This window comes from Chlorocebus sabaeus, chromosome 13, assembly GCF_047675955.1.
Source record: "Chlorocebus sabaeus isolate Y175 chromosome 13, mChlSab1.0.hap1, whole genome shotgun sequence".
NCBI lineage: Eukaryota > Metazoa > Chordata > Mammalia > Primates > Cercopithecidae > Chlorocebus > Chlorocebus sabaeus.
This window is the reverse complement of record NC_132916.1, coordinates 23,739,629-23,767,483: the sequence shown is the minus strand read 5'-3', so window position 1 is coordinate 23,767,483 and position 27,855 is coordinate 23,739,629. Positions and strand designations below refer to the sequence as shown.

The window sequence follows — 27,855 nt, the reverse complement described above, 5'->3', positions numbered from 1 at the left end:
CCAGGCCAATTCTATTTAGAGGAATAATCCAACTTAGTTGGAAGCAGAAGAATATCTAGAAATTATCTGGGCAAAAAAGGAACGGATTGTGTGCTCCAGGCAAAAAAAATAGCTCATTGACAAGAGCTCGATAGGTTCATGGAAGTTTAGAGAGCTGAAAAGTTGAGTTTTGTGGTGTAGAAGATGGTGAGAGGTGAGACTTGAGGTAAGTAAGAACAGGTATTTAAGGGCCTTGTACAGATAGCATTTATTCTGAGGGCAGTGAGGAACCACTGTTAAGTTTTAAGCAGAGAAGAGGCTGATCAGTGATTTTGTATCTTAGATCTCTTGGTTTGACTTGTATGGAGACAGTTAGGAATGCCTATATATGTATAACTGCCCATTTATTATGTTAATATCAATTTATCATATGACAGTAAAGATTTATAAGGCAAATGGTTAACTGGAAGTTAGTTGATTTTGAGAATAAACTGGCAAGCTAATTATTATTTGGTTCCTAGCTAGGGGAATTGTGGGGCAGCAAGTTGTCTCTTTTTACTGGCTCTTTAAAGATTAAACTTCTTTTCAGCTGTAGAAATGGGCAGATTACATTAATACTACATGACTGGTTTAGGTAATTGCATTAAGCAGTTGAGATGAACCCCAGCTCAGGTTCCCAGAAGAATGCTTACAGCTGTGTAGATTTCACATCTGATGTTAGGATTTGCTTGTAGAAACAAAACTCCCTCTACCACCCCCTTCCCCATACATGTAATAAAAAGGTCATATATAATGCAAGCTGAAAATAGGCAAATAAGCATTTTTGTGAGTCCCACCCAGATATAGGTATTATTAAAAAGTAGAACAGAAAACTTTGGAGACAGTAAAAAAAATCAGTGGTTGCAAGGGGTTGAGGAGAATGGGTGAATAGGCAAAGCACAGATAATTTTTTAGGGCAATAAAACTACTACTGTAATGCTGGATCCATGTCATTCTGCATCTGTCCAAATCCATAGAACGTACACTGCCAAGAGTGAACCCTGATGTAAACTATGAACTTTAGGTGATAATGATGTGTCAGTGCAGGTTCATCAGTTACAACAAATGAACCATTCTGGTGGGGGATGTTGGTAAGCGGGGAGGCCATGCATGTGTTGGGGTGGGGGGATATGGAAAATCCCCATTAACGTATGCTCAGTTTTGCTGTGAATCTAAAACCTGCTTGAAAAAAAAATTTTTTTTTTTAAAGTGGGCCAGTGTCCTCTGAAAGGCTCATGACATTTCTCACTTTAATAGTCTTTTAAATGTCACGAAGTGTTCTACACATATTTAGAGAATGTAGGAAGTCCTGGTGAAATAATGTAGTTGAATATTGGTTTATTTTTTGTGAAATAGATGACTGACAATTCCATGTTCTTTTCTAAAGCAATACCTTTGGCTCATAATTTTAATACTGATGGGATGCCATTTTTAACAAGATTAAAGAGAAGACAAAATACTATATCCTGCTGAATTTATTAAGCTTGTGCTCCTGGTGTACAATAGACATGAATTATGTGGGATTTATGAAGGATGAGTTTGCTGTATCTTTTTTTTTTTTTTTTTTTTTTTAATAAGAAAGTAAGTGGTGGTATGTTCAGGATCTGAAACTCCATCTGAGGATAATATTATGACCTGTTTCAGTAACAATTTGATTATTATTTAATACTTAAAAAAAAAAAAAGGTGATACACCCTGGGCACATGTATGGCTTATGCCTGTAAGCCCAGCACTTTGGGAGGCTAAAGTGGGAAGATTGCTTGAGGCCAGTTGTTCAAGACTAGTATGGACAATATAGCATGACCTATCTCTATTTATTTTTGTCTTGTTTTTTTTAAGAGGTAATACAGTTCTCTAAAGTGACAGTCATGTTTCTAAGAAATTTGCATTTTTAAAAATGAGCACTAAAAATAGTTGTTTCAGTTTATACAAGGGGCTAGGCTCAAAAAGATAATGACATTTTAAGAGCAACTTATTTTTACCTCTGGGGTTTTTAATTTGGGGTTCCTCATCTGAACTACAAAACACAGTAAAATTATTAAAGTGACAATTTTCTCAATTCTCCCAAAGATGTCACATAATTAGTACTCTTCCAGATACATAGGGAGAAGTTAATTGCATACAGTGGGTACCTAGGATGTTAGGGCCTAATTTTTTAAGGATTCATTTGAGAAGGGCTGCTACAAACTATGATTTAAAACGCTATAAATCCAAACACAAAACACATGCAGCAATTGATTACATACAACTTTGACTTAAGAGTAATGGCTTTTCTATTCATATCACCACTGTCCTTTTGTTAGTGTCTTAAACTACTGTCACACTTATAAATTGCACCATCTTTATTATAACAGACAGTAGATAATGTTTAAGTGTGTGAATTCTGAAGCTAGACTGCCCAGGTTTGAATCTTCCCTCAACACTAACCAGCAGTATACCTCATTTCATCTTTGAAATGCTTCAGTTCTGACATGGGGACAGTTATCAGAGGTGACAATTTAAGGGAGATACGCTCTGAAACTCTAAATGCAAAATAAGTTCTCTTCCCCCTTGCCTATGGAAAGAAAGGGAAGAACCAGTGTTCCCCACTTTTGGTTTAACCAAGGCAATTCACAAATACACCTTTGGGAAAAGAAAGACACCAATTTAATGTTGCTTCACAACAAACCCACTATTGGTTGTTTTCAATTCTCCTGTGATAAACAAAGCTGTATCTTTGTGTATTTGCTCTTTTATTTTGTAGGTGAAAATTTTTTGGAATTTCTTGGCCAAAGTATAAATTTGGATTACTGTTGTAAAACTGCCCTCCAGAAAGCTTGTACAAAGGGTATAGTTGACAATAGTGCCCATAATTCCATATTTACCTTTATCGTTCAGTTTTGTTTTGCCATAATGAAGTTTTTAATGTAATTGTTGCCAGGTCATTAGTCTTTTCTGTTTTTAACCTTTGGGTTAATATGCTTTGAAAGTCTTTGCTCTCCGAGATTCTAAAGATACTCACCTAAAATTTGCTGTACTTTGAGTTTTTTTATGTTTATGATTTAATATCCTTGAACTCAGTTTTTTTGTTTGTTTTCTGAAACAGAGTCTCACTCTGTTGCCTAGTTTGGAGTGCAGTGGCATGATCTCAGCTCACTGCAACCTCCGCCTCCCAGGTTCAAACGATTCTCCTGCCTCAGCCTTCTGAGTACCTTGGACTACAGGCAAGCACCACCATGCCCAGCTAATTTTTGTATTTTTAGTAGAGACAAGGTTTCACCATGTTGGCCAGGCTGGTCTGGAACTCCTGACTTTAAGTGATCCTGCTGCCTTAGCTCCCAAAGTGCTGGGAATACAGGCGTGAGCCATCGTACTCGGCCTTGAACTCAGTTTTTAAAAAGATAGTGATAGGATCTCTAAGTGTTGAAGTCATTTTTATGCTAGAAAAATTTGAGGTAATATCTTAAGATTTTTTTAAAAGTTCTTAGACAAGTTGTTTTGTTGTATCTATTGTTTTGTTTTGTGTTTGCTTTGCTGGTATTTCAACCAGTTTTGTCTTAGAAGACTTGAGGTACATACAAAACCTATCAGTCCTACTCAATCAGCTACTTTTTGAGGACTCAGATTATAGGCTTAAAGGTAAACTACAGAGATGTGTAAGAGTTTTAAAAACTTAAAAGTGCCGGAAGTGTGCTCTCAATGTTCTTTGCATTCTAGGTTGATACTTTTTTATGCAAAGGATGACAGTGTTAGTAATATAGAAGTGATAAGTAAATTAATTGCTTTTATTTTTTATTATTTTTGATTTATTTCCAAAGGTGAGATAAATCCCTTTTAATAAAATAACCTAGCCTGGAAACTCTGTGATTACCTTTTTGACTGTATGGACCACTTTTTTGTAGGTGTGGGTAAGCCTTTAGGAGAAGAAAATAAATGATAATAAAAATTTTGTGTAGTTTGTCTTTATTGTCGTAGCAGCTTTGTCCTCTTTCTTATACCATACTTAAAAACATCTGGAAGTTCATTCCTTATTGTATTTGGTTCTGTGCTTATAAAGGAAGAAGAGAGTTTTTAATATGATCTAAAATGTTTGCACTGCCAGATTGAGAAAAGCTTTGTTATCTCTGAAAACAAAATGATCAAAATAGTTCTTCAGTAGAAGCTATAAATTGCTTTTTATTAAAACATACAGGCTGGGCGCCATGGCTCGTGCCTGTAATCCCAGCACTTTGGGAGGTCGAGGCAGGGTGGATCACCTGAGGTCAGGAGTTCGAGACCAGCCTAGCCAACATGGTGAAACCCCATCTCTACTAAAAACACCAAAAATTAGCCGGGCATTGTGGTGGATGCCTGTAATCCCAGCTACTCAGGAGGCTGAGACAGGAGAATCACTTGAACCTGGGAGGTGGAGGTTGCAGTGAGTCGAGATCATGCCATTGCACTCCAGCCTGGGCGACAAGAGCAAAACTCCGTCTCAAAATAAATACATACATACGTACATACATGCATACATACATACATACCTGCATGAATGTCAAATAATTGAGACTGATTCAGACATCCCTCTTTTAAACTAGAATTGTAAACTCTCAGTTGACAGCTTCTTAGTAAGCACATGTACCACAAGTATATTTAGTTTCCACATGTTTTCCTGAGATATTAGTTATCATAAATTTAAGGCTTGGCCGAGCATGGTGGCTCACGCCTGTAATCCCAGCACTTTGGTAGGCCAAGGAGGGTGGATCACCTGAGGTCAGGAGTTCAAGGCCAGCTTGGCCAACATGGTGAAACCCCATCTCTACTAAAAATATAAAATTAGCCAGGCATGGTGGTGGTGCCTGTAATCCCAGTTACTCAGGAGGCTGAGACAGAAGAATTGCTTGAACCCAGGAAGCAGAGGTTGCAGTGAGCCAAGATTCTGCCACTGCACTCTAGCCTGGGCAACAGACTGAGACTCCGTCTCAAAGGAAAAAAAAAAAAAAATTAAGGCCTAAAGTCTCTGCTGTTCACTATGTATCAATTCTTTATACTCCAGTCATAAATAAGAAATTGGGTATAAACAGTTATAGTGGTTCATATAGTGCCTGATACACAAAGGGCATTGATAAATCAATTTAAGTTGTTACATTTTATAAATGTACTACTTAGTAAAATTTAAGACTCCCACTTTTATTTTAAGTAAAACACTTAAATAACTCTTAGAGATGTTCTTCTGGCCAAGTGCAGGGGCTCACTCCTGTAATCCCAGTGCTTTGGGAGGCCGAGGCAGGCACATCACTTGAGATCAGGATTTCGAGACCAGCCTGGCCAATGTGATGAAACCCCATCTCTACTAAAAATACAAAAAATTAGGCATGGTGGTGTGCGCCTGTAATCCCAACTACTAGGGAGACTGAGGCACGAGAATCACTTGAACCTGGGAGGCAGAGGTTGCAGTGGAGCTGAGATCACACCACTGCACTCCAGCCTGGGAGACAGAGCAAGACTCTATCTCAAAAAAAAAAAAAATATTATTGTATTTTCTAGTTAAATTATGTTATCTGTTTAATAGCATATTTTTAAATATTTTCTCACAGACTTACATGTAAAAGTCAACAAACAGACCCTTGCCACTTGTGTGAAGTGGCTATTTAACCATGAAATAAACTCTTTTTATTGCCATTGCCCTGTGGGTATGTTCTTTCTGGCAGTGCTGTCCATATTTGGTGGCTATGCATGGAGAGCCAGGTGGTGCTGAAAAGCATCGCACAGTGAAGCGTGGATATATCTAGGTTTGACATTTGTCATCCCTTACCGCTGAAGGGAGGGGGAAAAATCTGTTTTTCCATATGTTTATGCTTTATTTTGCCTGCAGTTTTGTCCAGATGGTCTTATGAACATTGTTTACTTTGGGATTCCATCCCAGATGTTTTGAAAACTGTTGGATAAATGTGGCACACAGATACATAAATCATTTGCATATTATGGTTTTTAAAATGTTATGTGTCTTTGCAAGATTAAAATATAATTTATTTCCAGGAGTATTTTCCCAAGTGAATAATGTGTCTGTGTATATATGTATTTTTTAATGTTTTTTAAAACACGCCCAATGGGTGTCATGTGTATATATATTTCATAAGTATATAAAACATATGTAGTTATTATCTGTAGGTTATTTCTTCCAGACGTTCTGTTTTCATGTTAATAAGCTAAAAAATATTGTGGCAACACTTATTAAGAATGTTAAGTCTGTTTCATGTTTTGGAAGAAGCCAAAAAAAAAGTTAAAGAAGATTTTTTAAGGAGTCATATTTGTTTAGGTTGCATATACCCAAATCTGTAAGAATCTTGTCCTACTGTCTTTTATAATTCTTCTCATTGTACATAAATCACTGAAGAGAATTTAGGTGATAAAATGACAATGAATTTATAATCAGAAGATTATCATTGTGACCTTGGGCAAATCACTTAACCTGTTGGAGACTGAGTTTTCTAAATGTAAAATCAGAGTTCACAGCCTGAAAAAATTGAGTAATGCTTGGATTTAATTTCTCTTCCATCTTAAATCTCTCAGAAATCACTATGAAACCACCTATTGACAACAGCAATAATGCGAGTCTGAACCCTTCCTATTCTAGGTTCTATGTACAGACTCAGATATAAACAAGAGGCAGACTGTTCTGTCTGGAAACCCAGCCAGCATCCATATCAGGGTTCCTCTTGTTTGTGTAGTGCTTCTTAAGTACTGACTGGCTATTTTCATTTGCTTTTATATTCATTTGAACACTGCCTGGCCTCTTCCCCCTTTTCCGTTTTTCCATGCCTGGTGTTTGTACTTCAGTGACCCACTTCATTGATTGTGCTGGCCTTTGCGCGCAAGCTCTAGTGTGGGGTTTATTTCTTATTTATTATAATATTTGGAGGACAGGAGAAGAGACCTATCTTGCTAGTTCTTTTCTGCTTTAACTCAGGATTCTGGAGTTGGGAGTTAAAAACAACTCCTTAATATCTGGACAATAGATTCCAATAACAACCAATAACATTAAAAGAATAAAAAAACCAGGAATAAGGGGGGGAAGCCAGTTAATAGGGTTTATAAAAACTATTGCAGCACAGGATAAAAGTTGTTAGAACTTAAAACTCTTTTCCATGAAATAGGTTTGCTGGGCACGGTGGCTCACACCTGCAATCCCAGCACTTCCTGCTCCTTAGACAGGGCCACTCCCACTCCAGTTCATCTCCTTTAATACTGTTTACAGAAGTAGGGCAGGTGTCGTAATTTATTTCCTCTTAACTTGTCAGAGACGTAAGAAGCTAACCTACTAGTTCTGTTTAATCTTGCAGGTTTTTACGTGTTTTGAATTTTTATCATGAACAGTCCCCCTAGTGCTGTACCCCTTTGGCAGGAAGAGCAATAGTAAGAGACGTTCCCCTATTTCCATCAGTCAGCCAAATATTTAAAAGTTAATTAGTAACGCAAGGCAGCATGTCAGTATTAGGTGAAAAAACATGTAATTGTAATGAACTATAAAATCTGAGGGCTGGCCAGCTACAGTGGCTCACACCTGTAATTCCAGCACTTTAGAAGCCCGAGGCAGCTGGATCACTTGAGGTCAGGAGTTTGAGACCAGCTGGTCAACATGGTAAAACCCCTTCTCTACTAAAAAAGAAAAAAAAAAAAAAATTAGCTGGGTGTGGTAGTGGGCACCTGTAATCTCAGCTTCTCGGGAGGCTGAGACATGAGAATCACTTAAACCTGGGAGGTGGAGATTGCAGTGAGCTGAGATTGCACCACTGCATTTCAGCCTGGGCTACAAAGTGGGACACTGTTTTTTTAAAAAGAAAAAATCTGAGGGCTGAAGGGAATTTAAAAGAACATCTAGTTAAAACTAAAACATTTCAGAACTTGGGAATTTCTTGTCAAACTTCAAATTATCATAATTTTGATTCAGAGAGTAATCTGCTAAATACATGTAGTCAACCATGTCAGTAAATGTTAGGAATTGTTCTTTGTTTTCATATTAGTAAACATGAACTGATAATATAATTTTCTTTTTTTCTTTTGAGACAGAGTCTCACTCTGTCACCCAGACTGGAGTGCAGTGGCCTGATCTCAGCTCAGTGTAACTTCTGCCTCCCAGGTTCAAGCGATTCTCATGCCTCAGCCTTCTGAGCAGTTGGGATTTCAGGCGCGCGTTCCACCACGCCTAGCTAATTTTTGTATTTTTAGTAGAGATGGGCTTTCACCATGTTGGCCAGGCTGGTCTCGAACTCCTGACCTCAAGTGAGCCACCTGCCTCAGCTTCCCAAAGTGCTGGGATTACAGGCCTGAGGCACCGTGGCTAGCCTAATGTAATTTTCAAATCTGCATTAATTATACAAATCTGTAAGCACAAAACATGCACTACGTGTCATACACTTAGGTATTTTACTTTTTGTATTACAATGTGGTTCTATTGATTTTTTTTAAACTTTTAACATGAACATTTTCAAATTAACAGAAATGTTGCAAGAATAATACAAAAATTGCCACTATAGGATGGTGATTTTCCTAATTCTGTCATTTCTTTTTTTTTTTTTTTTTTTTTTTTGAGACGGAGTCTTGCTCTGTCACCTAGGCTGGAGTGCAGTGGCTGGATCTCAGCTCACTGCAAGTTCTACCTCCTGGGTTCACGCCATTCTCCTGCCTCAGCCTCTCGAGTAGCTGGGACTACAGGCGCCCGCCACCTCGCCCGGCTAGTTTTTTTTTTTGTATTTTTTAGTAGAGACGGGGTTTCACCGTGTTCGCCAGGATGGTCTCGATCTCCTGACCTCGTGATCCGCCCGTCTCAGCCTCCCAAAGTGCTGGGATTACAGGCTTGCGCCACCACGCACGGCCTAATTCTGTCGTTTCTTCTATTAGCTGGCATTCTCTTATAAGGAAGTCTCTTCCCTACTTTTTCTCACTTAAAAAATCTGTTACCAATTCAGATTCATTCTGTGAATAATTATTATACTACCCTTACTTATTTTTATTGTCAAATTATCCTGAATTGAACGAGCCTGGTCAAAATCCCTGTGTTTTGACTTATTCCCAATCACACTTTTTGAGCACTTCCTTATTCTCTGGCATGGCAAAATGTTATGGGATCATTTTGCATCTTTGCTACCCCAGGTTAAGAATCAGCCTTTTCCCCTAGAAGTCCTTATTCCTTATCATGGGGAGTGGTATTTAGAAGTTAGACCTTTTCTACTTGTTCTCGACTGTTCTTTTACATTTAGTTTTTAAATTCATCTACAATTTATTCTGTAATATAGTGTGAGGTACAGATCTGTATACTAAAGTTTAAATTAATTTCTCTAGCAATGAAATATAAAACCAAAGACAGTTGTGTTTATATTCTTCCCCTTCAGGAATACTGATTGAGAGAGACAATCTTATTTAAATTTAATTTTAATTAATGTATATAAATTATGTTAAATGACATATATTTAACTTTACATCATGTGTCAGTTATTTTTTCTCTAACTTGTAGGTGCATTTTCTAGAATCATGAAACTTTGTGAAGAAAAATGTGAAACAGATGAAATAAAGAAGGGAGGAAAAGGCAGAAGTTTATCATCTGTAAGAGGAATTACAAATTTAGGAAATACTTGCTTTTTTAATGCAGTCATGCAGGTAAGAGTCATCAGAAAGCTTTGTAATATGTAAAAAATTCTCTTAATTTATATGGTCATTGGCTTACCTGTAGACTGTCAAATGACTGCTAAATGTTCCTCTAGAAATTTCTCTGTTTTCCTTTGTTTATGCTATCTTGGGCCATCGCCATATGTATATATGTACCTTATTTTCACACAGTGCTTCTTGAAAGGTCTTCTGTGTATTTTACCATGGCTTTATTGGTAATAGTGACCTTTACGAAATGTAAAATGTACTCAACTAAATCTTAATATTTTTTGAAATAGACATTGTTGCTATGCTAGATGAAATTTGAGAGTGTATTCCATAAAATCAGAGGCATATTTTAACTGAATCTGAAGACTTTAATTTTGTTTTCTTTTAGAACTTGGCACAGACTTATACTCTTACTGATCGGATGAATGAGATCAAAGAAAGTAGTACAAAACTCAAGATTTTTCCTTCCTCAGACTCTCAGTTGGTGAGTAATAACTGTTTGAATAATAGCTGCTTTCAGATGAGCCACTGATGTTACCAAAATCTTTTTTCCTAATTCACAGATCAGTCAACTAAGATAGTAGTCAGGGGACTTAAAAAATAATTTAAAAGCATTCTGTGAAAATAATCAGATTTAAAATTTCTAAAATCATAACTTTAGGGTATGTTATGGTTCCAATATGCCATGGGTCAAATAATAAAAAAGATACCAAGACAACTTTAAAACAAACATACTGGAAGAAACAAAAGAGGTTTGACTTCTATTGAGCAAAATGCCTATGACCCCTATTTTGTAGTTTCTGGTGACATTTGTTTAAATTTAGCATTTTTATTCTTTAAAGGGAGATAAAATTTTAATAGTGAGCGTCTAAAGGTTTTTTGAAGCCTAGCCTGATGATAGATTTTTAAGCTAGTGAGAAAGATGAAAAAAAGAGCAGCCCCTGATATTCAGAAGCTGACCTGGCACCCACAGTTAGGCCATATTATTCAGATAATCTCACAGAATAATAATCTGATACTAGGTTTCTCTGAGACTACGATGAAATGAGACAAAGCAAGGCCACTTCATGATTTTGTCTAAAGCAAGGTCACTTTGCCATTTAGAAAATCTCAAACACCCTCCTTCAGCCAAAATGAGAAATGAATGACTGCTACTTTACTAGTTAGAGATTTATCCTCATTTTAGTCTCCCCCACCAACTGCCACGATATGTAAGATTTATTGAGATGTTCAATAATAGATTTACCCTTGCTTTCTGAGGGCATTCACTCTAGAGTAAACTTCTGCTTCCTGAAACCCACCTTCAGATTATTCAACCAAAGCCAAATCCTGGGTAGGTTCTTTTTAGCGCCCTGTTACTAGGACACCCTGTGGTTCCCCATGCTGTGTGATCTCCCTCACTGCCACAAGTAATAAACCCACCTAGTTTAACGATAGGTGTGTTTCTGATGGGCTTTGGCTGGGGCCGGGGAGGAGGGGCGGTATTTATACTAGTAAGGATAATTTTAGTGAGAAATTGTTCAGCGTGTGTGTGTGTGTGTGTGTGTGTATAAGAGAGTATATGTATAACTCATGATCTGACTTTTGAAAACAATTAAAGAAGAGTTCTAAAAATGCTTAGCTCTCTAAAAATGCTTAGTAATCTTAGATTGTTTTTCTCAGTAGGCAGTTTTGAAAGACAGTACTGAAATATATATATATATAGCTTTGAAAGACAGTATTATATATATAACATACTGTTGTATCTATAACCCCCATATATATATTTACTATACATATGTTTACCATATATATATGTATGTATAGTTGAAAGCCAGCCTGTAAACATTTCTTGTTCAGCCCCTTAAAAATTTAATGATAGATTCCAATGCCCTATTCTAAATAAAGTGTAGTGAGATCCTTGAAACTACTAAAGGGAAGTTATTGCCTAGTCATTTAAAAAGACCTATTAAATGTGATTTCCTGTTAAATGCGATTGGATGTTGAGTTTAAATATTTGACATGCAGAGCTGTGTCTCAGGATTACTATATGGCAGTTAGATACTGTAGTTAATAACTTTAGGTTTGTATCATTCTAACAGGGTAATTTCAATCTTACGTCTTAGATTTTTAGGGCATAAAGTTGACCTAAGCTGTGGGACTACTCTTTGAGTAGGTTACTGCCCTTTGAATCGCCAGTTTATCTTTGTCTTTTGTCTACATACCTTTTCTTTCTTTTTCTTTACCTTTTTGTGCTGGCTCAGACCTCCAGTAACATGTTGAATAGAGATGATGGGAGCAGTCAGCCTTGCCTTAATCCCAAAATTAGGGGAAAAAACACTCAGCCTTCTCCCATTATTACATATGAAGGTAGGATTTTCAGAGGTGTTCTTTATAAGGTTGAGGACATTCCCTTCTACTGCTAGTTTTCTGAAACTTTTATCAGAATGGATGTTGAATTTTGTCAAATGCTTTCCCCACATCTATTGAGATGATCATATGGTTTTTCTTCTTTATTCTGTTAATGTGGTGAATTACATTGATTCCTTTTTCAAATGTTAAACCTATCCTGTATTCCTGTTACAAACCCCAGTTAGTTATGATATTTTTATATGCTGCTGGATTCAATTTAATATTTATGTGCATGTCAACAATGTGTTTGGAAAACTTTTTAATGAAAATATTCTTTAAAATGTATATTCTGAGTGTATAGCTTGATGAATTTTCACAGCTAACACACTTGTGTAACGAACACCTTGCTCAAGTAACCTTACCAGCATTTGGAAGGCCCCTTCAACTTCCCCCTCCATTCACTACTTCCCTAACCCACATGAGTAACCACTAACCTGATTTCTAACAGGATAGATTAGTTTTGCCTGTTTTAATGCTGCATCTAAATGGAATCTTGCTATGTACATTCTTTTGCATTTGGCTTCTTTCTATCAACATTATGTGTGAAATTCATCCTTCTTGCGTTTTCAGCAAACTTTTATTTTCAAAGTTTAAGTGTATTTTTTATTTTTATTTTATTTATTTATTTATTGAGTTGGAGTCTTGCTCTGTCACCCAGACTGGAGTGCAGTGGCACAATCTCCACTCACTGCAACCTCCGCCTCCTAGGTTCAAGCAGTTGTCCTGTCTCAGCTTCCCGAATAGCTGGGACCACAGATGCATGCCACCACACCCAGCTAATTTTTTTTTTTTTTGGTATTTTTAGTGGAGACGGGGTTTCACCATGTTAGCCAGCCTGGTCTCAAACTCCTGACCTCAAGTGATCTGTCTGCCTCGGCCTCCCAAAATGCTGGGATCACAGGCGTGAGCCACTGTATCAGGTCTAAATGTAGTTTTTAAAACTAAGGTTATTTCCTCATCTTATTCTGAAGATTTTTTATTCTGTCTAAAAAATACTTTCATTGGGAAAAGGGGAAGTGCAACTTGGTACTTGAACTTTAAAATTACCTTAGATTTTACTTTTGACCCTTGAGGTAACTTTCAGTTAACATGGCAGAAAACACTTTAAAAAAAAATAGACTTTATTTTTTAGAGCAGTTTTAGGTTTACAGCAGAAGAGAAAACTTTTTTTTTTTTTTTTTTTTGGAGACAGAGTCTCATTCTGTCACTCAGGCTGGGGTGCAGTGGTGCCATCATGGCTAATTGCAGCCCAGGCTTAAGGGATCCTCCCACTTCAGCCTCCTGAGTAACTGGGACCACAGGCACGTGCCGCTACACCTGGCTAATTTTTAATTTTTTTTTGCAGAGACAGGGTCTCCCTGTGTTGCCCAAGTGGGCCTCCCACTCTGGGCTCAAGTGATCCTTCCACCTTGGCCTCCCAAAGTGTGTAGATTACAGATGTGAGTCATGGCACCCAGCCCAGAAAAGCACTTTTGACATTCAAAAGCTATGGAAGGCCAAGCACCATGACTCATTCTTGTAATCCCCTAGCAGTTTAGGAGGCCGGGGTGGGAGGATCACTTGAAGCTAGGAGTTTAAGACCAGCCTGGGCAACAAAGTGAGACCCCCCCGACCCCAGTCTCTACAAAAATTTTAAAAATTAACTGGATATACTGGCATGCATCTGTAGTCCCAGCTGCTCAGGAGGTGGAGGCAGGAGGATCACTTGGGTCCAAGAGTTTGAAGTTACAGTGAGCCGATTGCACCACTGTACTCCAGCCTGGGTGACAGAGTGAGACTTCATCTCAAAAAAAACAAAAGTCTGTCTTGAGTCCTCTGTAATTTTCACTGGGTGTGGTGGCTCATGCCTGTGATCCCAGCTACTTGGGAGGCCGAGGCGGGGGAATTGCTTGAGCCTTAGGAGTTCAAGACCAGCCTGGGCAACCCTGTCTCTTAACAATAAAAAAGGTATGGAAAATTATAGCTTGTCCTTCCTGTGATGATAGTGGATTTTTAAGGATAGTTGGTATGAAATACCTATGTAACAGTTATTTCATGAATACAGGAATAGGAAAACACATTCAATAGTTGTCTTAGAAGATAACATTCTTTAATGTCCTGAGTTTATATTGGGATGTCCTTTCTATTCCTTGTCCTTTAGGAGAAAGTGTTATTGGTGGGGATAATACTTTAGAAACCAGATTTCTAGGGGAAAAAAAATTCTGGAATTAAATGGGTTAATCCCTCACCCAATGTTAACTGCTTTTGTCAAGCTTTATGTCTCTCCCCTTTAAAAGAGGGAGATGTTATGCTGATTTTGCCACGTGATTCCACATTATTGTTTTACTAGTAAAATATTTGGGGAAAAGAAAGTTGTATAATCAATCATACATCATACACAAATAATCATACATTATTTAATCTACAAATATTAAGTAGATTAGTGATTTTACAGGAGAGTACATTAAAGGACAGTGACAAGCAACTAAAGGCTGGTGACTTTAGTTGGAGCTAATAGTTTTATTAAGCAAAGGGCAGAGGATATGAAAATACCTGTGTTTTTCAAGGCAGGTATTCTGTTTTCCATTTTTATATATTCATTTTATTTATGAAATAATAGTACAATTGGGGGAATTTAGTTGCTGTTATTTAAGCAGAGTGTAACTGAGATTTTTAGTATGTTATTTTTAAACTGTACATTTCTGACATAGAGTTGATCATGTTTTTAAAGGACCCGTTAGTGGTGGAACTTTCAAGGCCTGGACCACTGACTTCAGCCTTGTTCCTGTTTCTTCACAGCATGAAGGAGACTGAAAAAGGACCACTTTCTCCTAACGTTCTTTTTAATCAGCTTTGTCAGAAGTGGGTGCATCTACATTTTTAATATAAGTAATTATGAGTTACAAAATACTAATGTATTTATCACTTAACATGAATAGTCATTCTTACTGTAACTTTGCTATTACTGCCCAGACTATCAAGAGAAAGAACTAACATTTATTAGTTGTAGCTCTATGCTTTATGAAAATTATATCTCAGTCCTCAGAAGAAGCAGATTATGCTCATATATAAGGAAATGGAGACACAGAAATTAAATGGCTCACCTGGTCTGAGTGAAAAGCTGAGAATCAAATAGAGGTCTATCCTGACTTGGATGCCTTTATTGTAATACCATAAAGTAAGAAAATCATAGAGTTGTAAAATCTAGAAAGTACTGTAAGATACCATCTAATCTAACTTTCTTATTTTAAAAGATGAGCTGTGAGGCAAATAGAGTTTAAGTGAATTTCTCAAGATATTACAGTATGTTTAAAAACCAAATCCTTGTGTGCCTAGAAATAAACACATAAAGGAACTGACTTGACTTTAATGCATTCATGTATTCATTTATATAAAAAATTCAGAGCTTGCTTTTTATGAGTTACTTGCTAGAATTCAGGGGTACACAATGTATATTGCATCACAAATGCACCCCGTCCTCATGGAACTCACAAGCTAGTCCAGTCCACAGTTACTGAAATATGTAGAAGGAAAATTCTTTGAATATGAGCTTGCATTTTTGCATATTTATAGACTTTAAAATCTCATTTTAGTTAAAACTAGTAATGAATGCCATGATTTTTATATATAGTCCAAAATAGAGGGCTTAGTGTATGTTTCATTTGGTTGGCAAATGATGTTTCTTCAAAACCTGAAGACCAAAAAACCTGCAAAAGTCTCAGAGGCATGAGTGTTTCGCAGAGTTAAAAAGTTTTTAGCACAGCCATAATAAAGAATGAAATCATGTTATTTACAGCAACATGGATGCAGCCGGAGGCCATTATCCTAAGGGAATTAATGCAGGAACAGAAAACCAGATACCACATGTTCTCACTTACAAGTGGAAGCTAAACATTGGGTACTCACAGACATAAAGATGGCAATAATAGAGACTGGGGACTACTAGAGGTGGGAGAGGTTGAGGGAGGAAGGGTTGAAAAACTAGCTGTTGGATACTATGCTTAGTACTTGAGTGACAGGGTCATTCGTATCCCAGACCTCAGCATCAAACAATATACCTGCAGGTAACAAACCTGCACATGTACCCCTTGCATCTAAAATAAAAGTTGAAATTAAAACAAAGTTATTAGGGCATTGTATGCTTTAGAAATTTGTTTCCGACTTTGCCAGAAATAACTTGTATAATTTTCTTCCTGGTTATAAAGGTTTATTAGCATTTTGAAAATTATTATTAAATAATGGGCACTCATAGGTAAAAATTCAAACTCCTCTCTATACTCCTCAGAAGTAACTATTATCTGATTCTTTCCAAAAGTGATTATACATACACAGGCATATGCAAATCATTTGCAACTTGCTTGATTTGCTTAGTATATTTTTTCCATGTTAGTACGTGTGTGTATAACTTAGTTTTGTATGTATACACTGTACTTGCGGAAGTACATCTGTAGGATAAATTCTTAGAAATAGAATAACTAGATCAAACATTATTTGAAGAGTTTTATTTATTTTTTGTATTTTTTAGGAGACAGGGTCTCACTCTGTGCCCAGGCTCAAGTGCAGTGGCCTGATCATAGTCGAATTCCTGGGCTCAAGCATTCCTCCCTGCTCAACCTCCCAAGTAGCTGGGATTACAGGCATGAGCATCCATGCTTGGCGGAAAAGTTTTAAATTGCTTTCTTTTTGTTTGTTTTATGGCATTTACTTTTAAAAAAAGTATGCATTAGACAAATTTGTTTTTTTTTTTTTTTTGAGACGGAGTCTCGCTTTATCACCCAGGCTGTAGTACAGTGGTGCGATCTCTGCTCACTATAAGCTCCGCCTCCTGGGTTCATGCCATTCTCCTGCCTCAGCTTCCCGAGTAGCTGCGACTACAGGCGCCCACCACCACGCCTGGCTAATTTTTTGTATTTTTAGTAGAGATGGGGTTTCACCGTGTTAGTCAGGATAGTCTCTATCTCCTGACCTTGTGATCTGCCCACCTCGGCCTCCCAAAGTACTGGGATTACAGGTGTGAGCCACTGTGCCCGGCCAGGTAATCAGGTAAAGATTTAAGCCATATGTGTTTGGGTTTATTTCTGAACTATATTCTGTTTCATTCATCTGTATGTCTTGTCTTTACCCCAAAGCCTACACTGTCCTGATTACTGTAGCTTTATAGTAAGTCTTGCAGTTGAGTAATGTGAGTTCTCAAATTTTGGTCATCCTTTTCAAACTATTCCAGGTTTTTTTGTTTTTTTTTTTTGAGACAGAGGTTCACTCTTGTTGCCCGGGCTGGAGTGCAATGGCATGATCTTGGCTCACTGCAACCTCCACCTCCTGGGTTCAAGCAATTCTCCTGCCTCAGCCTCCTGAGTAGCTAGGATTACAGGCGCCCGCCACCATGCCTGGCTAATTTTGTGTTTTTACTAGAGACAGGTTTCTCCACATTGGTCAGGCTGGTCTTGAACTCCCAACCTCAGGTGATCTGCCCGCCTTGGCCTCCTAAAGTGCTAGGGTTACAGGCGTGAGCCACTGCACCCGACTGGTCCTTTTTTTTTCTATGTAAAGTATAGAATCAGATTGTCAGTTAGGATTGTTTTGAATGTGTAGATCAATTTGGGGAGAATCAACATCTTAACAATGTTGAATCTTTTAATGTATGATATCTTACCAGTTTTCTAGGTCTTTGATTTTTCTCATCAAGGTTGTATAGTTTTCAGCATACAAATCCTGCATATGTTTTGTTAGATTTATCTTAAGAATTTCATGTTTTTATGCTATTTATTGTAAATAGTACTCTTTTTAAATATTAACTTTCCAACTGTTCATTGTTAGTATACAGAAATACAGTTGATTTTTGTATGCTGACCTTGTTTCTTGCTACCCTACCCAACTTGCTTAACTAGTTCTATTAGCTTTTTGCTGATTCATTGATATTTCTTATATAGACAATAATGTCATTGGCAAATGAAGATTGTTTTATTTCTTTCCAATCTGTATCATTTTATATCTTTTCCTCATTTTATATCACTGGCAAGGACAACCAATACAATACATATTGCAATAGGACTCTTCTTGGAAAGAAAATGAAAAAGGACTGCCAATACAATGTTGGAATGGTGAAATGGGTGTCTTGCCTTATTCCTGATATTTATCAGGTTGAGGAAATTCCCCATTATTCTTAGTTTTTCTTTTTTTCTGAGAGTTCTTATCAAGAAATGGATTTTTAAAAAATACTTTTTCTATATCAAAATAATCATTTTTTTTTGTCTGTTGGAATAGTAAATTATATTGATGGATATTCTGGCTAGCTTTACTAAGGTATATTTGACATAAAGTAAATTGTACATATTTAAAGTGTACTATTGGGGCCAGACACAGTGGCTCACACCTGTAATCCCAGCAGTTTGGGAGCCAAGGTGGGAGAACTGCCTGAGGCCAGGAGTTTGAGACTAACCAGGACAACACAGGGAGACTCAAACTCTATGAAAAAAAAAATTTGCCAGAGGTGTGATGGTGCACACCTGTGTCCCAGCTACTCTAGAGGCTGAGGTAGGTGGATCACTTGAGCCTAGGAGTTTTGAGTGTACAGTGAGCTGTTAGTGTCATTGCACTCCTGTCACCCTGTCTTGCTGAAAAATATACTATTGGATAAGTTTTGACATATCTGTACACTTTGTGTGTGTGTGTGTGTGTGTATACATACATTCATTCAATATAATGAATGTATCCATCACCCCCCAAAGTTTTGTGGGGCCCCTTTGTAATCCCTTTCTCTGGAACCTCTCCCCTAAACTCCATCCCTGGGTGGTATACCCCTTACCTGTGTTTTTGTTGCAATAGATTAGCTTGCATTTGGGGGAATTCTATAGAAATGGAATCATACAGGGTGTACTCTTTTTTATCTCACTTCTTTCACTTGGCAAAATTTGTGGTTTATTCATGTTGTGTGTACGTGAACCAGTCTCTTGAAGTTTCTGTTACAGTGGTGATTATCAGACACTTTGACCACTTGTGATGAGCCTTATTTGGGAGCAAGGTCTTCAACTTTGTGTTTTTTGTTTATTTGGTTTTCTGCTTCTGCATTAGTTCACTTAGGGTGACAGCTTTCAGCTGCTTCCATGTTGCTTGCTGCAAAGGACATGATTTTGTTCCTTTTTTATGGCTGTGTAGTATTCCGTGGTGTATATGGACCACATTTTCTTTATCCAATCCACCATTTATGGGCACCTAGGTTGATTCCATGTCTTTGCTACTGTGAATAGCACTGTGATGAACAAAGAAGTGGATTAAATTTCTTTTTCTTGACAGTCTCATAATTTATGCTTGTACATGTATTTTTCTCTTATGCCTTGAGGTTTTCAAAAGTCCTCTCCTCTTTCTCATAGCAGTACTTTTACTAAAGTACATTTCCTGGGAATCCTTAGTGTTCCCCTTATTTTGAATAGGCTGAATATTTGGTGATTTTTCTCTTTTAATCCTTTAATAGGTTTGAAAGTCTCTCTTGATGTGGGTAGCTCAGACAGGCTCCATCATAGAGTCTATAAATCATCCTATGAATTTTTTTTTTGCCCATTCCTAGGTAAAAAAGAAAAAGCAAATCTAAGTTTATTAAATTTTCTTCAGTGGTTTAGAAGGCAGTAAATAGTTTTTGCAGTGGTTGAGATGGAGCTATAGGCAGAGACATGGTGGAAGCCGTTTCTCTTTGTTGAGGAATGATTTCCTTCTTGTGTGTCTGTTTTGAAAGCCATAGACTGCCCCCTCCTCCTACCTACCCCTTGGCTAGTGAAGATCTCTAAAGGATTCTCCTGCTCCCTATTCTAGTCGCCTGCTACTTCACTGGCCTTCCTTGGAGTGTACAGCATAAGTGCAGGGTTCTGCAGTTTCTGCCTCTCCTGATGCCAGCTGTGGAGGTCCAGATAGGATTAGAATATGTGTCCATCTTGATTTCTGTCCTCATCTCTAATCTAGGAGGTAGGTTCTGGACACCACGTGCAGGTAGGGAAGCCCATCAAGGTAATAAAGTATTGTCAGCATGTTGCTATGTGCTGCTAGTTAGCAAGAATGTCTGGAGTGGTGTTTCCTCTTACAGGCTAGATTGACTACCAGTTAATATTTTAGCAGTCAGGGACTCACTTTCTTTGTATTATTAGGATGAATATTTATCCTGAGATAGTGAAGAATAATGCTGAAAGTACTGCACTTGGCCGGGCGTGATGGCTTATGCCTGTAATTCCAGCACTTTGAGAGGCTGAGGTGGGTGGATCATTTGAGGTCAGGAGTTCGAGAGCAGCCTGGCCAACATGGTGAAACCCCACCTGTACTAAAAATACAGAAATTAGCCACGCACGATGGCAGGTGTGGCAGGCAACTGTAGTCCCAGTCACTCAGGAGGCTGAGGCAGGAGAATTACTTGAATCCGGGAGGCGGAGGTTGCAGTGAGCGGAGTTTGTGCCACTGCACTCCAGCCTGGGTGACAGAGTGAAACTCCGTCTCACAAAAATAAGATAATAATTAAAAATAATTAAGTACTGCACTCAGTCAAAAGACCTGTAGTTACGTTAGTGGCACTTAGCTTGTTCTTCACTTTTCTCAAGCATAAAGTAGAACTTATATTAATTATAAATTCCTGAACAGTGCTGTTTTGTATATCACATGAGATACGTTGTAAATATCATCAATAGTTGTGAATTTGTCGTCTATAGTCTATTCTCATTCTTTTGTGTTTTGACAATTATTTCTTCATCTTAGGACACTTTCTAGATTTAATACTTGTCTGCACTTAAGGCAAAACGTTCATTTTAGCATTAGAGTTTACTGTAGATTACTTTTTAAAGTAACTGAAATCAACCACATATTTCCTATGTCAGTGTCTCCATGAATAGTACCTGATCTTTCTATTAAATTAATACAGAGGAATTTTAATTATCAAGTCCGTAAAAAATATATTCACAGGGAGATCAACTTATAGTCCTTTATTTGAATATAAATACTCTCTCGCTTTCCTTTTGGTTAAGGTAGGAAGATAATAAATCACAGTGGCTTGGGTTTGAATACTGGTTTATTTGCCAGCCGTATGACCTTGCAAATGATTTAAACAATACCGCTGAGTCCTCGCGTGTAAGTTGGAGAAAACAGTACATCCCAACAAAGTTGTTGGAGGATCATGCCTGAACGTGTGAAAAACTACTAGTATTGTGCTTAACATGTAGTAATTGCTTAATAAATGATAGCCGTATTCTCAGTGCACACTTAAGATCACACCCTAATTGGACCAGTAATCACATTTTGTCTATTTAGTTGGAAAAGTAGTAAACTGCGTCTTTATGCCATTTTGTGTGTGTGGGTGTGTGTTTTGGTAGAGAACGGGGTTTTGCCTTGTTGCCCAGGCTGGTCTCGAACTCCTGAGCTCAAGTGATCGGCCCCTCAGCCTCCCAAAGTGCTGGGATTACAGGTGTAGGCTGCCGCACCCGGCTAATAATATGCTATTTCAAGTGCATTTAGACAAGAGTGTTGAACCATGAAATGATTATGCTTTTTTTCTTTCCTCTTTTGTCTTTAAATCACAGGGCACCTCGATTTAAAGATTTCCAGCAACAGGACAGTCAGGAGCTTCTTCATTATCTTCTGGATGCAGTGAGGACAGAAGAAACAAAGGTCAGGTTTCTTTATGTATATCATATATTCTCTTCAAGAAGAGGATACAAAACTAAGGAAGTATTGAGGGGCCAAGGCGGGGTGTATCATCTGAGGTCAGGAGTTTGAGACCAGCCTAGCCAACATGGTGAAACCTCCTCTCTACTAAAACATAAAAATTAGCCGGGTATGGTGGTGCATGCCTGTAATTCCAGCTACTTGGCAGGCTGAGACATGAGAATTGCTTGAACCCAGGAGGCAGAGGTTGCAGTGAGCCGAGGTCATGCTACTGCATTACTCCAGCCTGGGTGACAGAGTAAGACTGTGTCTCAAAAAACAAACAAACAAACAAAAAAAAAACCAAGTAATTTCTACTACAATTTAAAAGTACAGTTGAGAAATAATTTAATTTTTTAGAATAAATGTTCTAGATATTTTTTCTTTCTTCTGTAAGATATTCACCTTTATCCTTTTACAGTCCTATTGTCCTTTTTCGTTAATGCCCTTTGGCTGTAAATAAAATAATTTAAACTAGCTTAAGTAAAAAGGAATTGTGGCCAGGCATGGTGGCTCATGCCTGTAATCCCAACACTTTGGAAGGCTGAGGCAGGTAGATCACCTGAGGTCAGGAGTTCAAGACCAGCCTGGGAAACAAGGTAAAACCCTGTCTCTACTAAAAATATAAAAATTAGCCAGATGTGGTAGCGTGCGCCTGTAATCCCAGCTACTTGGGAGGCTGAGGCAAGATAAACGCTTGAACCCCGGAGGTGGAGGTTGCAGTGAGCCAAGATCGTGCCACTATACTCCAGCCTGGGTGACAAAGTGAAATGCCGTTTAAAAAAAAAAAAAAAAAGAATAGGGCATCTTAAGATGCAGGGAGATATTCCTGGGGGATATAGGAACAGGAAAGCTGTCAGGAATCCAGAAAGCATTCTTCTTCTTATCCTAGTTTCGCTGGCTCTGTAGATAATTTTCTTCATTTTTCTCCATGCAGACCAAGCAGTATTTGTATGTCATAGTTCCATGTATGTAAAAACTATACTGGCTATTCATGATTCTTGATTTTTAAATTCCCAGTAGAGAGAAACTTCATTATTCCATGTTGGATTAGATTCCACTCATGGATCAGTTGTTTGTGGCTAGGAGAGAGGAGTCCCAGCCTCTTGGATGGGAGAGCATTTATCAGAAAAGGAATAGCTCATGGACTGGATAGATCCAAACAGTGTTGATTGTAGGCCTATCCCCTAAATGATTGGCTCTTTATTGACTTTAATGTTAAATTAGTTAAATTCAACTTCTTCTCGGGAGGGGTTTCCTATGCACATAGGATTCAGTTTATCGGAGAAAATGCAAGATATTAAGGATGTCAGATACACAGTACGCACTCTCCATTTTCCTCCCTCTTACTCATGAAAGACATTGTTAATCGTTCCTAACAGTCCAGAATTATTTTCTGAGCACACCACTGTGGGCAGCCCTTGTCAGTCATAACTGGAATAATAGGTGAAAACCTGTTTTCCATTCAAGGCAAATATGCTTCTTAATCTATATGGTAATATGTAATAAAAGCAGCCAAGTGTTCAGTGAAGTACATACATGCTTGTGATAAGTAGTGCTAGGCATGATTGACCTTCCTTTTTTAAAAAAAAATTCTGCCAGGTATGGTGGCTCATGCTTGTAATTGCAGCACTCTGGGAGGCCAAGGTGGGTGGATCACTTGAGCTCAGGAATTTCAGACCAGCCTGGTCAACATGGTGAAACCATGTGTGTACTAAAAGCACAAAAATTGGCCAGGCGTGGTGGTGCACACCTGTAATCCCAGCTTCTCGGGTGACTGAGGCATGAGAACCACTTGAACCCGAGAGGTGGAGGTTGCAGTGAGCTGTGATCGCACCACTGCACTCCAGCCTGGGCAACAGAGCAAGGGCCTACCTCAAAAAACAAAAATCCTGTGTTTTAATTGTAGTGTGGCAGTGTCTCTTTACTCCTAGTGACTGTTTCACGTGTCCGTGTGAAGAGATCACCAAACAGGCTTTGTGTGAGCAACATGGCTGTTTATTTCACCTGGGTGCAGGCGGGCTGAGTCCGAAAAAGGAGTCAGCAAAGGTGATGGGATTATCATGAGTTCTTATAGGTTTTGGGATAGGCAGTGGAGTTAAGAGCAATGTTTTGGGGTCAGGGGGTGGATCTCACAAAGTACATTCTTAAGGGTGGGGAGAATTACAAAGAAACTTCTTAAGGGTGGGGGAGATTATAAAGAACATTGATCAGTTAGGATGGGGTAGAAACAAATCACAATGGTGGAATGTCATCAGTTAAGCTATTTTCAAGTCTGTGGATCTTCAGTTGCTTCAGGACATCTGGATGTATACGTGCAGGTTACTGGGGATATAATGGCTTAACTTGGGCTCAGAGGCCTGACAGTGACCAGTTTCCAGTGAAGAGAAAATTAGAGTTCTAACATTTTCTTTAAAGTTTCCTTTAAAAATAAGGATTGAGTTAATTACTCTCTCCTGCTACAAAATGTCACGTATCACAATCCTATTTTTAATTGTCTGTTTTTAATTATCTGTTTATTGACTTTCTTATTAAGCTAATTCAGCTTTTAGAGGTATCATTCCCTTTCTGCCACTTCTCTACTTTTATGTAATTGATCATAAATGCTACCACTTTCTATTTAATGTCCCTGTCTGTCAGCTTTCTTAGATTGTGATCTGTTTGAGGAATGGTATTATGTATTGTCTCTGTCCTGTGTGCCTTGCACATAGTAGGTGTTGTGTGAATTTTTGTTTGTGTGTGGTTTTTTTTTGTTTGTTTGTTTGTTTTGACACAGGGTCTCACTCTGTCACCGAGCCTGGAGTGCAGTGGCGTGATCTCACCTCACTGCAACCTCTGCCTCCCAGGTTCAAGTGATTCTCCTGCCTCAGCCTCCCAAGCAGCTGGGATTACAGGTGTGTGCCACCATTCCCAGCTAATTTTTGTACTTTTAGTAGAAATGGGGTTTCACTGTGTTGACTAGGCTTGCTTATTTATTTATTTAGACAGTGTCTTACTCTGCTGCTTAGGCTGAAGTGTGGTGGTGTGATCTCGGCTCACTGTAACCTCCAACCTCCTGGGGTCAAGTGATTCTCCTGCCTCAGGCTCAGCTTCTTGAATAGCTGGGATTACAGACACATATCACCAAGCCTGGCTAATTTTTTTTTGTGTGTGTATTTTTAGTAGAGACAGGGTTTTACTACTTTGGCCAGGCTGGTGTCGAACTCCTGACCTCAAGTAATCTGCCTGCCTTGACCTCCCAAAGTGCTGGGATCACAGGCATGAGGTGCCACTCCAGGCTCCCTGTGAACCTTTTTTGAATGAGTTGTATGTGCTTAACCTTAAACACAACTTCTTTTGAGAATTTGAATTGGGAAGAAATCAAAATAATTATTCTTATATGTTGTACTAGCTAGTTTCTTTGTGATTTGAAATTATTTTGAATGTGTTGTATTTGAATAAACTGATAAACTGGCAGGATAATACTGTGTAATTTTACCTACATTGTGTCTAAAAAAGAAAAAAAAGAGATTTATAATTAGTTAACCATTGAGGATATTAGCATAATCCCCTAGTTAGTATTTGATCACATTTTCTTAGAGCTAGGAACTGATACTTAGAGTTGAGCTTCAAACTCAAGTCTTTCTGACTCCCAAACTAATGATCTTTCTAATTCTATAAAATACTGCTGATTGAAGTTTAGTTTTAATGCTTGGACATCTGTAGTCAGTAGAAATAATGATTTTAAACCTGCTATTTAAAATGTAACCATAATTATTTTACTATTTGAAAAAGTATTAAATCGGATTCAATAATTATGATATATTGCTGTTCTTGTTGAGGGGGTAGATGCATGTTGGCAGGGTGGGAACAGGTTGCTGTTCATATTATAAACAATAAATGGGCCTACAGATGATATGAGTTACTTTAAGATTAATTCAGATTTATCAATTGCTAGAGTTATTTTTTTCCTGGGGTTTGCAGGAATACGTTTACTATATGGTGGTCATGTATCATTAAATGGAATTAAAAATTATGTAAGTGGGCTGGGCATGGTGGCTCATTCCTATAATCCCAGCAGTTTGGAAGGCTGAGGTGGGCGGATCACCGGAGGTCAGGAGTTTGAGACCAGCTTGGCCAACATGGTGAAACCCTGTGTCTACTAAAAATACAAAAATTAGCTAAGCGTGGTGGCGTGTGCCTGTAATCCTAGCTACTCAGGAGACTGAGGCAGGAGAATCGCTTGAACTCAGGGTGGAGGTTGCAGTGAGCCGAGATCGTGGCACTGCACTCTAGCCTGGGTGAGGGAGTGAGACACGTTCTCAAAAAAAAAAAAAAAAAAAAGTGAGTGAGGTTAAAAGTCATGTGAATGGATTAAAATTATGTCTTGGTGTTTTTCTTTTTTCCTGTTGGTATTATTAAAAAAAGTAAAATATATCCCTGTCATTTTTTTTTCTATTTTACCTCTATAATTTGATAGCAGTCTTTTTTATAATAAAATTATTGTTTGATCATAATGGTGCAGTGGGATGCACAGTATCTTAGGCAGCACAGCAGGACACGTTGGTTTTGAAAACTCTTATCTTTCTTGCGCTATTTGAGAGCTTTAGATGGTGCAGTAAAATTAAAATGTCAAGTCTGTGGATCTGTTCAATTTCATAAGCAAGGACAGTCCTGACGGTCAGCTACAGTGACTATCGGGGCAGGAGCTGCATTGTCTGGCCTGGGAACTCCACAGCTGTTAATCGTGCTGTTGTTGTAGTGTGTCACTGCCATGTGTTTTCTTGATTGAAGAAAGGCTACAATGTTATGTCTGCCACCAGAATCTTTTAGTAATGATGAAAAACTACTGACCTCCTTTCATATGGTTTCATTAAAGTCTTTTCTGAACTACAAAGTTGAGGAATAGACTCTTGCTGAATATAGTACTTAAGGGATCATTTGTGCAGAAATTGTAAATTTTTCGTGTACAAAATCAAATTTCCTAGAAGTAGTTCTTTTATAAGGCAGTCTTTTTAATTGATAAATTTATGCTTCTTTGTTTTTTCCTTATAATTTGCAGTCAATAAATTAATATTACTTTTTAATTAAAGATTTATTACTATAATACATTGTTGGTTAGAATTATTTTAAAGGCAGAATATCTCAACTAACTTAAATTGTACATTATTCTCATTCTTGTTTTTGAAGTATAAGGTGGAGATTTGAAATAGTTGAACCTTGATACTGCTAATTGATTACGTACTACAGTTATTAACTACAGTTATTAACTGACCAAAGTATCTTTCTTTTAACCTAAATTGTTCAAAGCACAACTCCTAACAATGAGCTATTGTATATGGACCTAAACTCATTTATTTTCTTCAACTTGATGAATTACCTATTAACTTTTAAGCAGTTTAGAGTAGAGAATATAAATTCATGGTTAGGATAGAAATTAAAAAGCAAAAGTCTAATATTTAAAAGTTAACAATGTAAACAATTTCATTTTACTCTTTTTAGAGTGTAATCACAGCTTTTTAGCTTTTTTCCTGCTGCTCGAATTGGTAACTTTTTAGCTTCTTTTGAGTGATATGACATTTCAGGATATATAGCGAAGTTTCATTAAATCATATCAAAAATCAGTCTGAATTAGTAAAATGTTTAAATTGTAGGATAAATTTACAGACTAAGTTGACTTAGAAGTATTTCTCTTGAGTTGTTTGAAAGTATGATTATATGAAATATTTACAGGTGAACATTGGCATTTATTGGAATTTTTCATTTAAGTTCATTAAATATTTCCCCTGCATGGAATTTACGCAATTCCAATTTGCTTACTTTAGTTCAATAAATTCTTTTTCAAGGCGTAAAAGTCAACTTTAGCTTAGACAATGTCTGAATTATATCAACTTTCAAATTTATTGAGTCTGAATTGGAGATTATTTCAGTATTTAATAGCTTCTGGGAGACATTTTAATGTTTGATTTCTTTATAGTATATAAGTGTATTTCAGGACTTGTGTCACACGATATGAATTGCTTTATGTTTGCTTTTATCCCCTACTTTGTAAAATATTTAAGTGTTTTGACCTTGTATTAATTTTCAAAATATGCTTGAGGAGGACAGTAAACAGTTATAGGAAATATAATGTGTTAATCACAGGCCAGTTAATAATAAGTGAAACTCGGTTTCACAATTATTGGAGGAGAATGTGTTTAA

General features: G+C 37.6%; 1 protein-coding gene across 15 annotated transcripts in view; it reads left to right on the top strand.

Moving 5' to 3' along the window:
- Window positions 1-27,855, top strand: part of USP45 (ubiquitin specific peptidase 45) — a 79,733-nt gene that overhangs the window by 15,367 nt on the left and 36,511 nt on the right. For 14 of the 15 annotated variants that reach the window (XR_012095017.1, XR_012095018.1, XR_005241326.2 and 11 more), the window contains 4 exons: window positions 9,491-9,633; window positions 10,019-10,114; window positions 14,732-14,862; window positions 21,552-21,639. Coding sequence is in view for 12 of the 15 variants with exons in the window: in XM_073022367.1 (XP_072878468.1) it covers window positions 9,491-9,633; window positions 10,019-10,114; window positions 14,732-14,862; window positions 21,552-21,639 (458 nt within the window). In the remaining 3 variants the exon portion in view is untranslated. Of the gene's footprint in view, window positions 1-9,490; window positions 9,634-10,018; window positions 10,115-14,731; window positions 14,863-21,551; window positions 21,640-27,855 lie in introns of those variants that run through there. The other variant, XM_073022370.1, reaches the window with a different exon arrangement.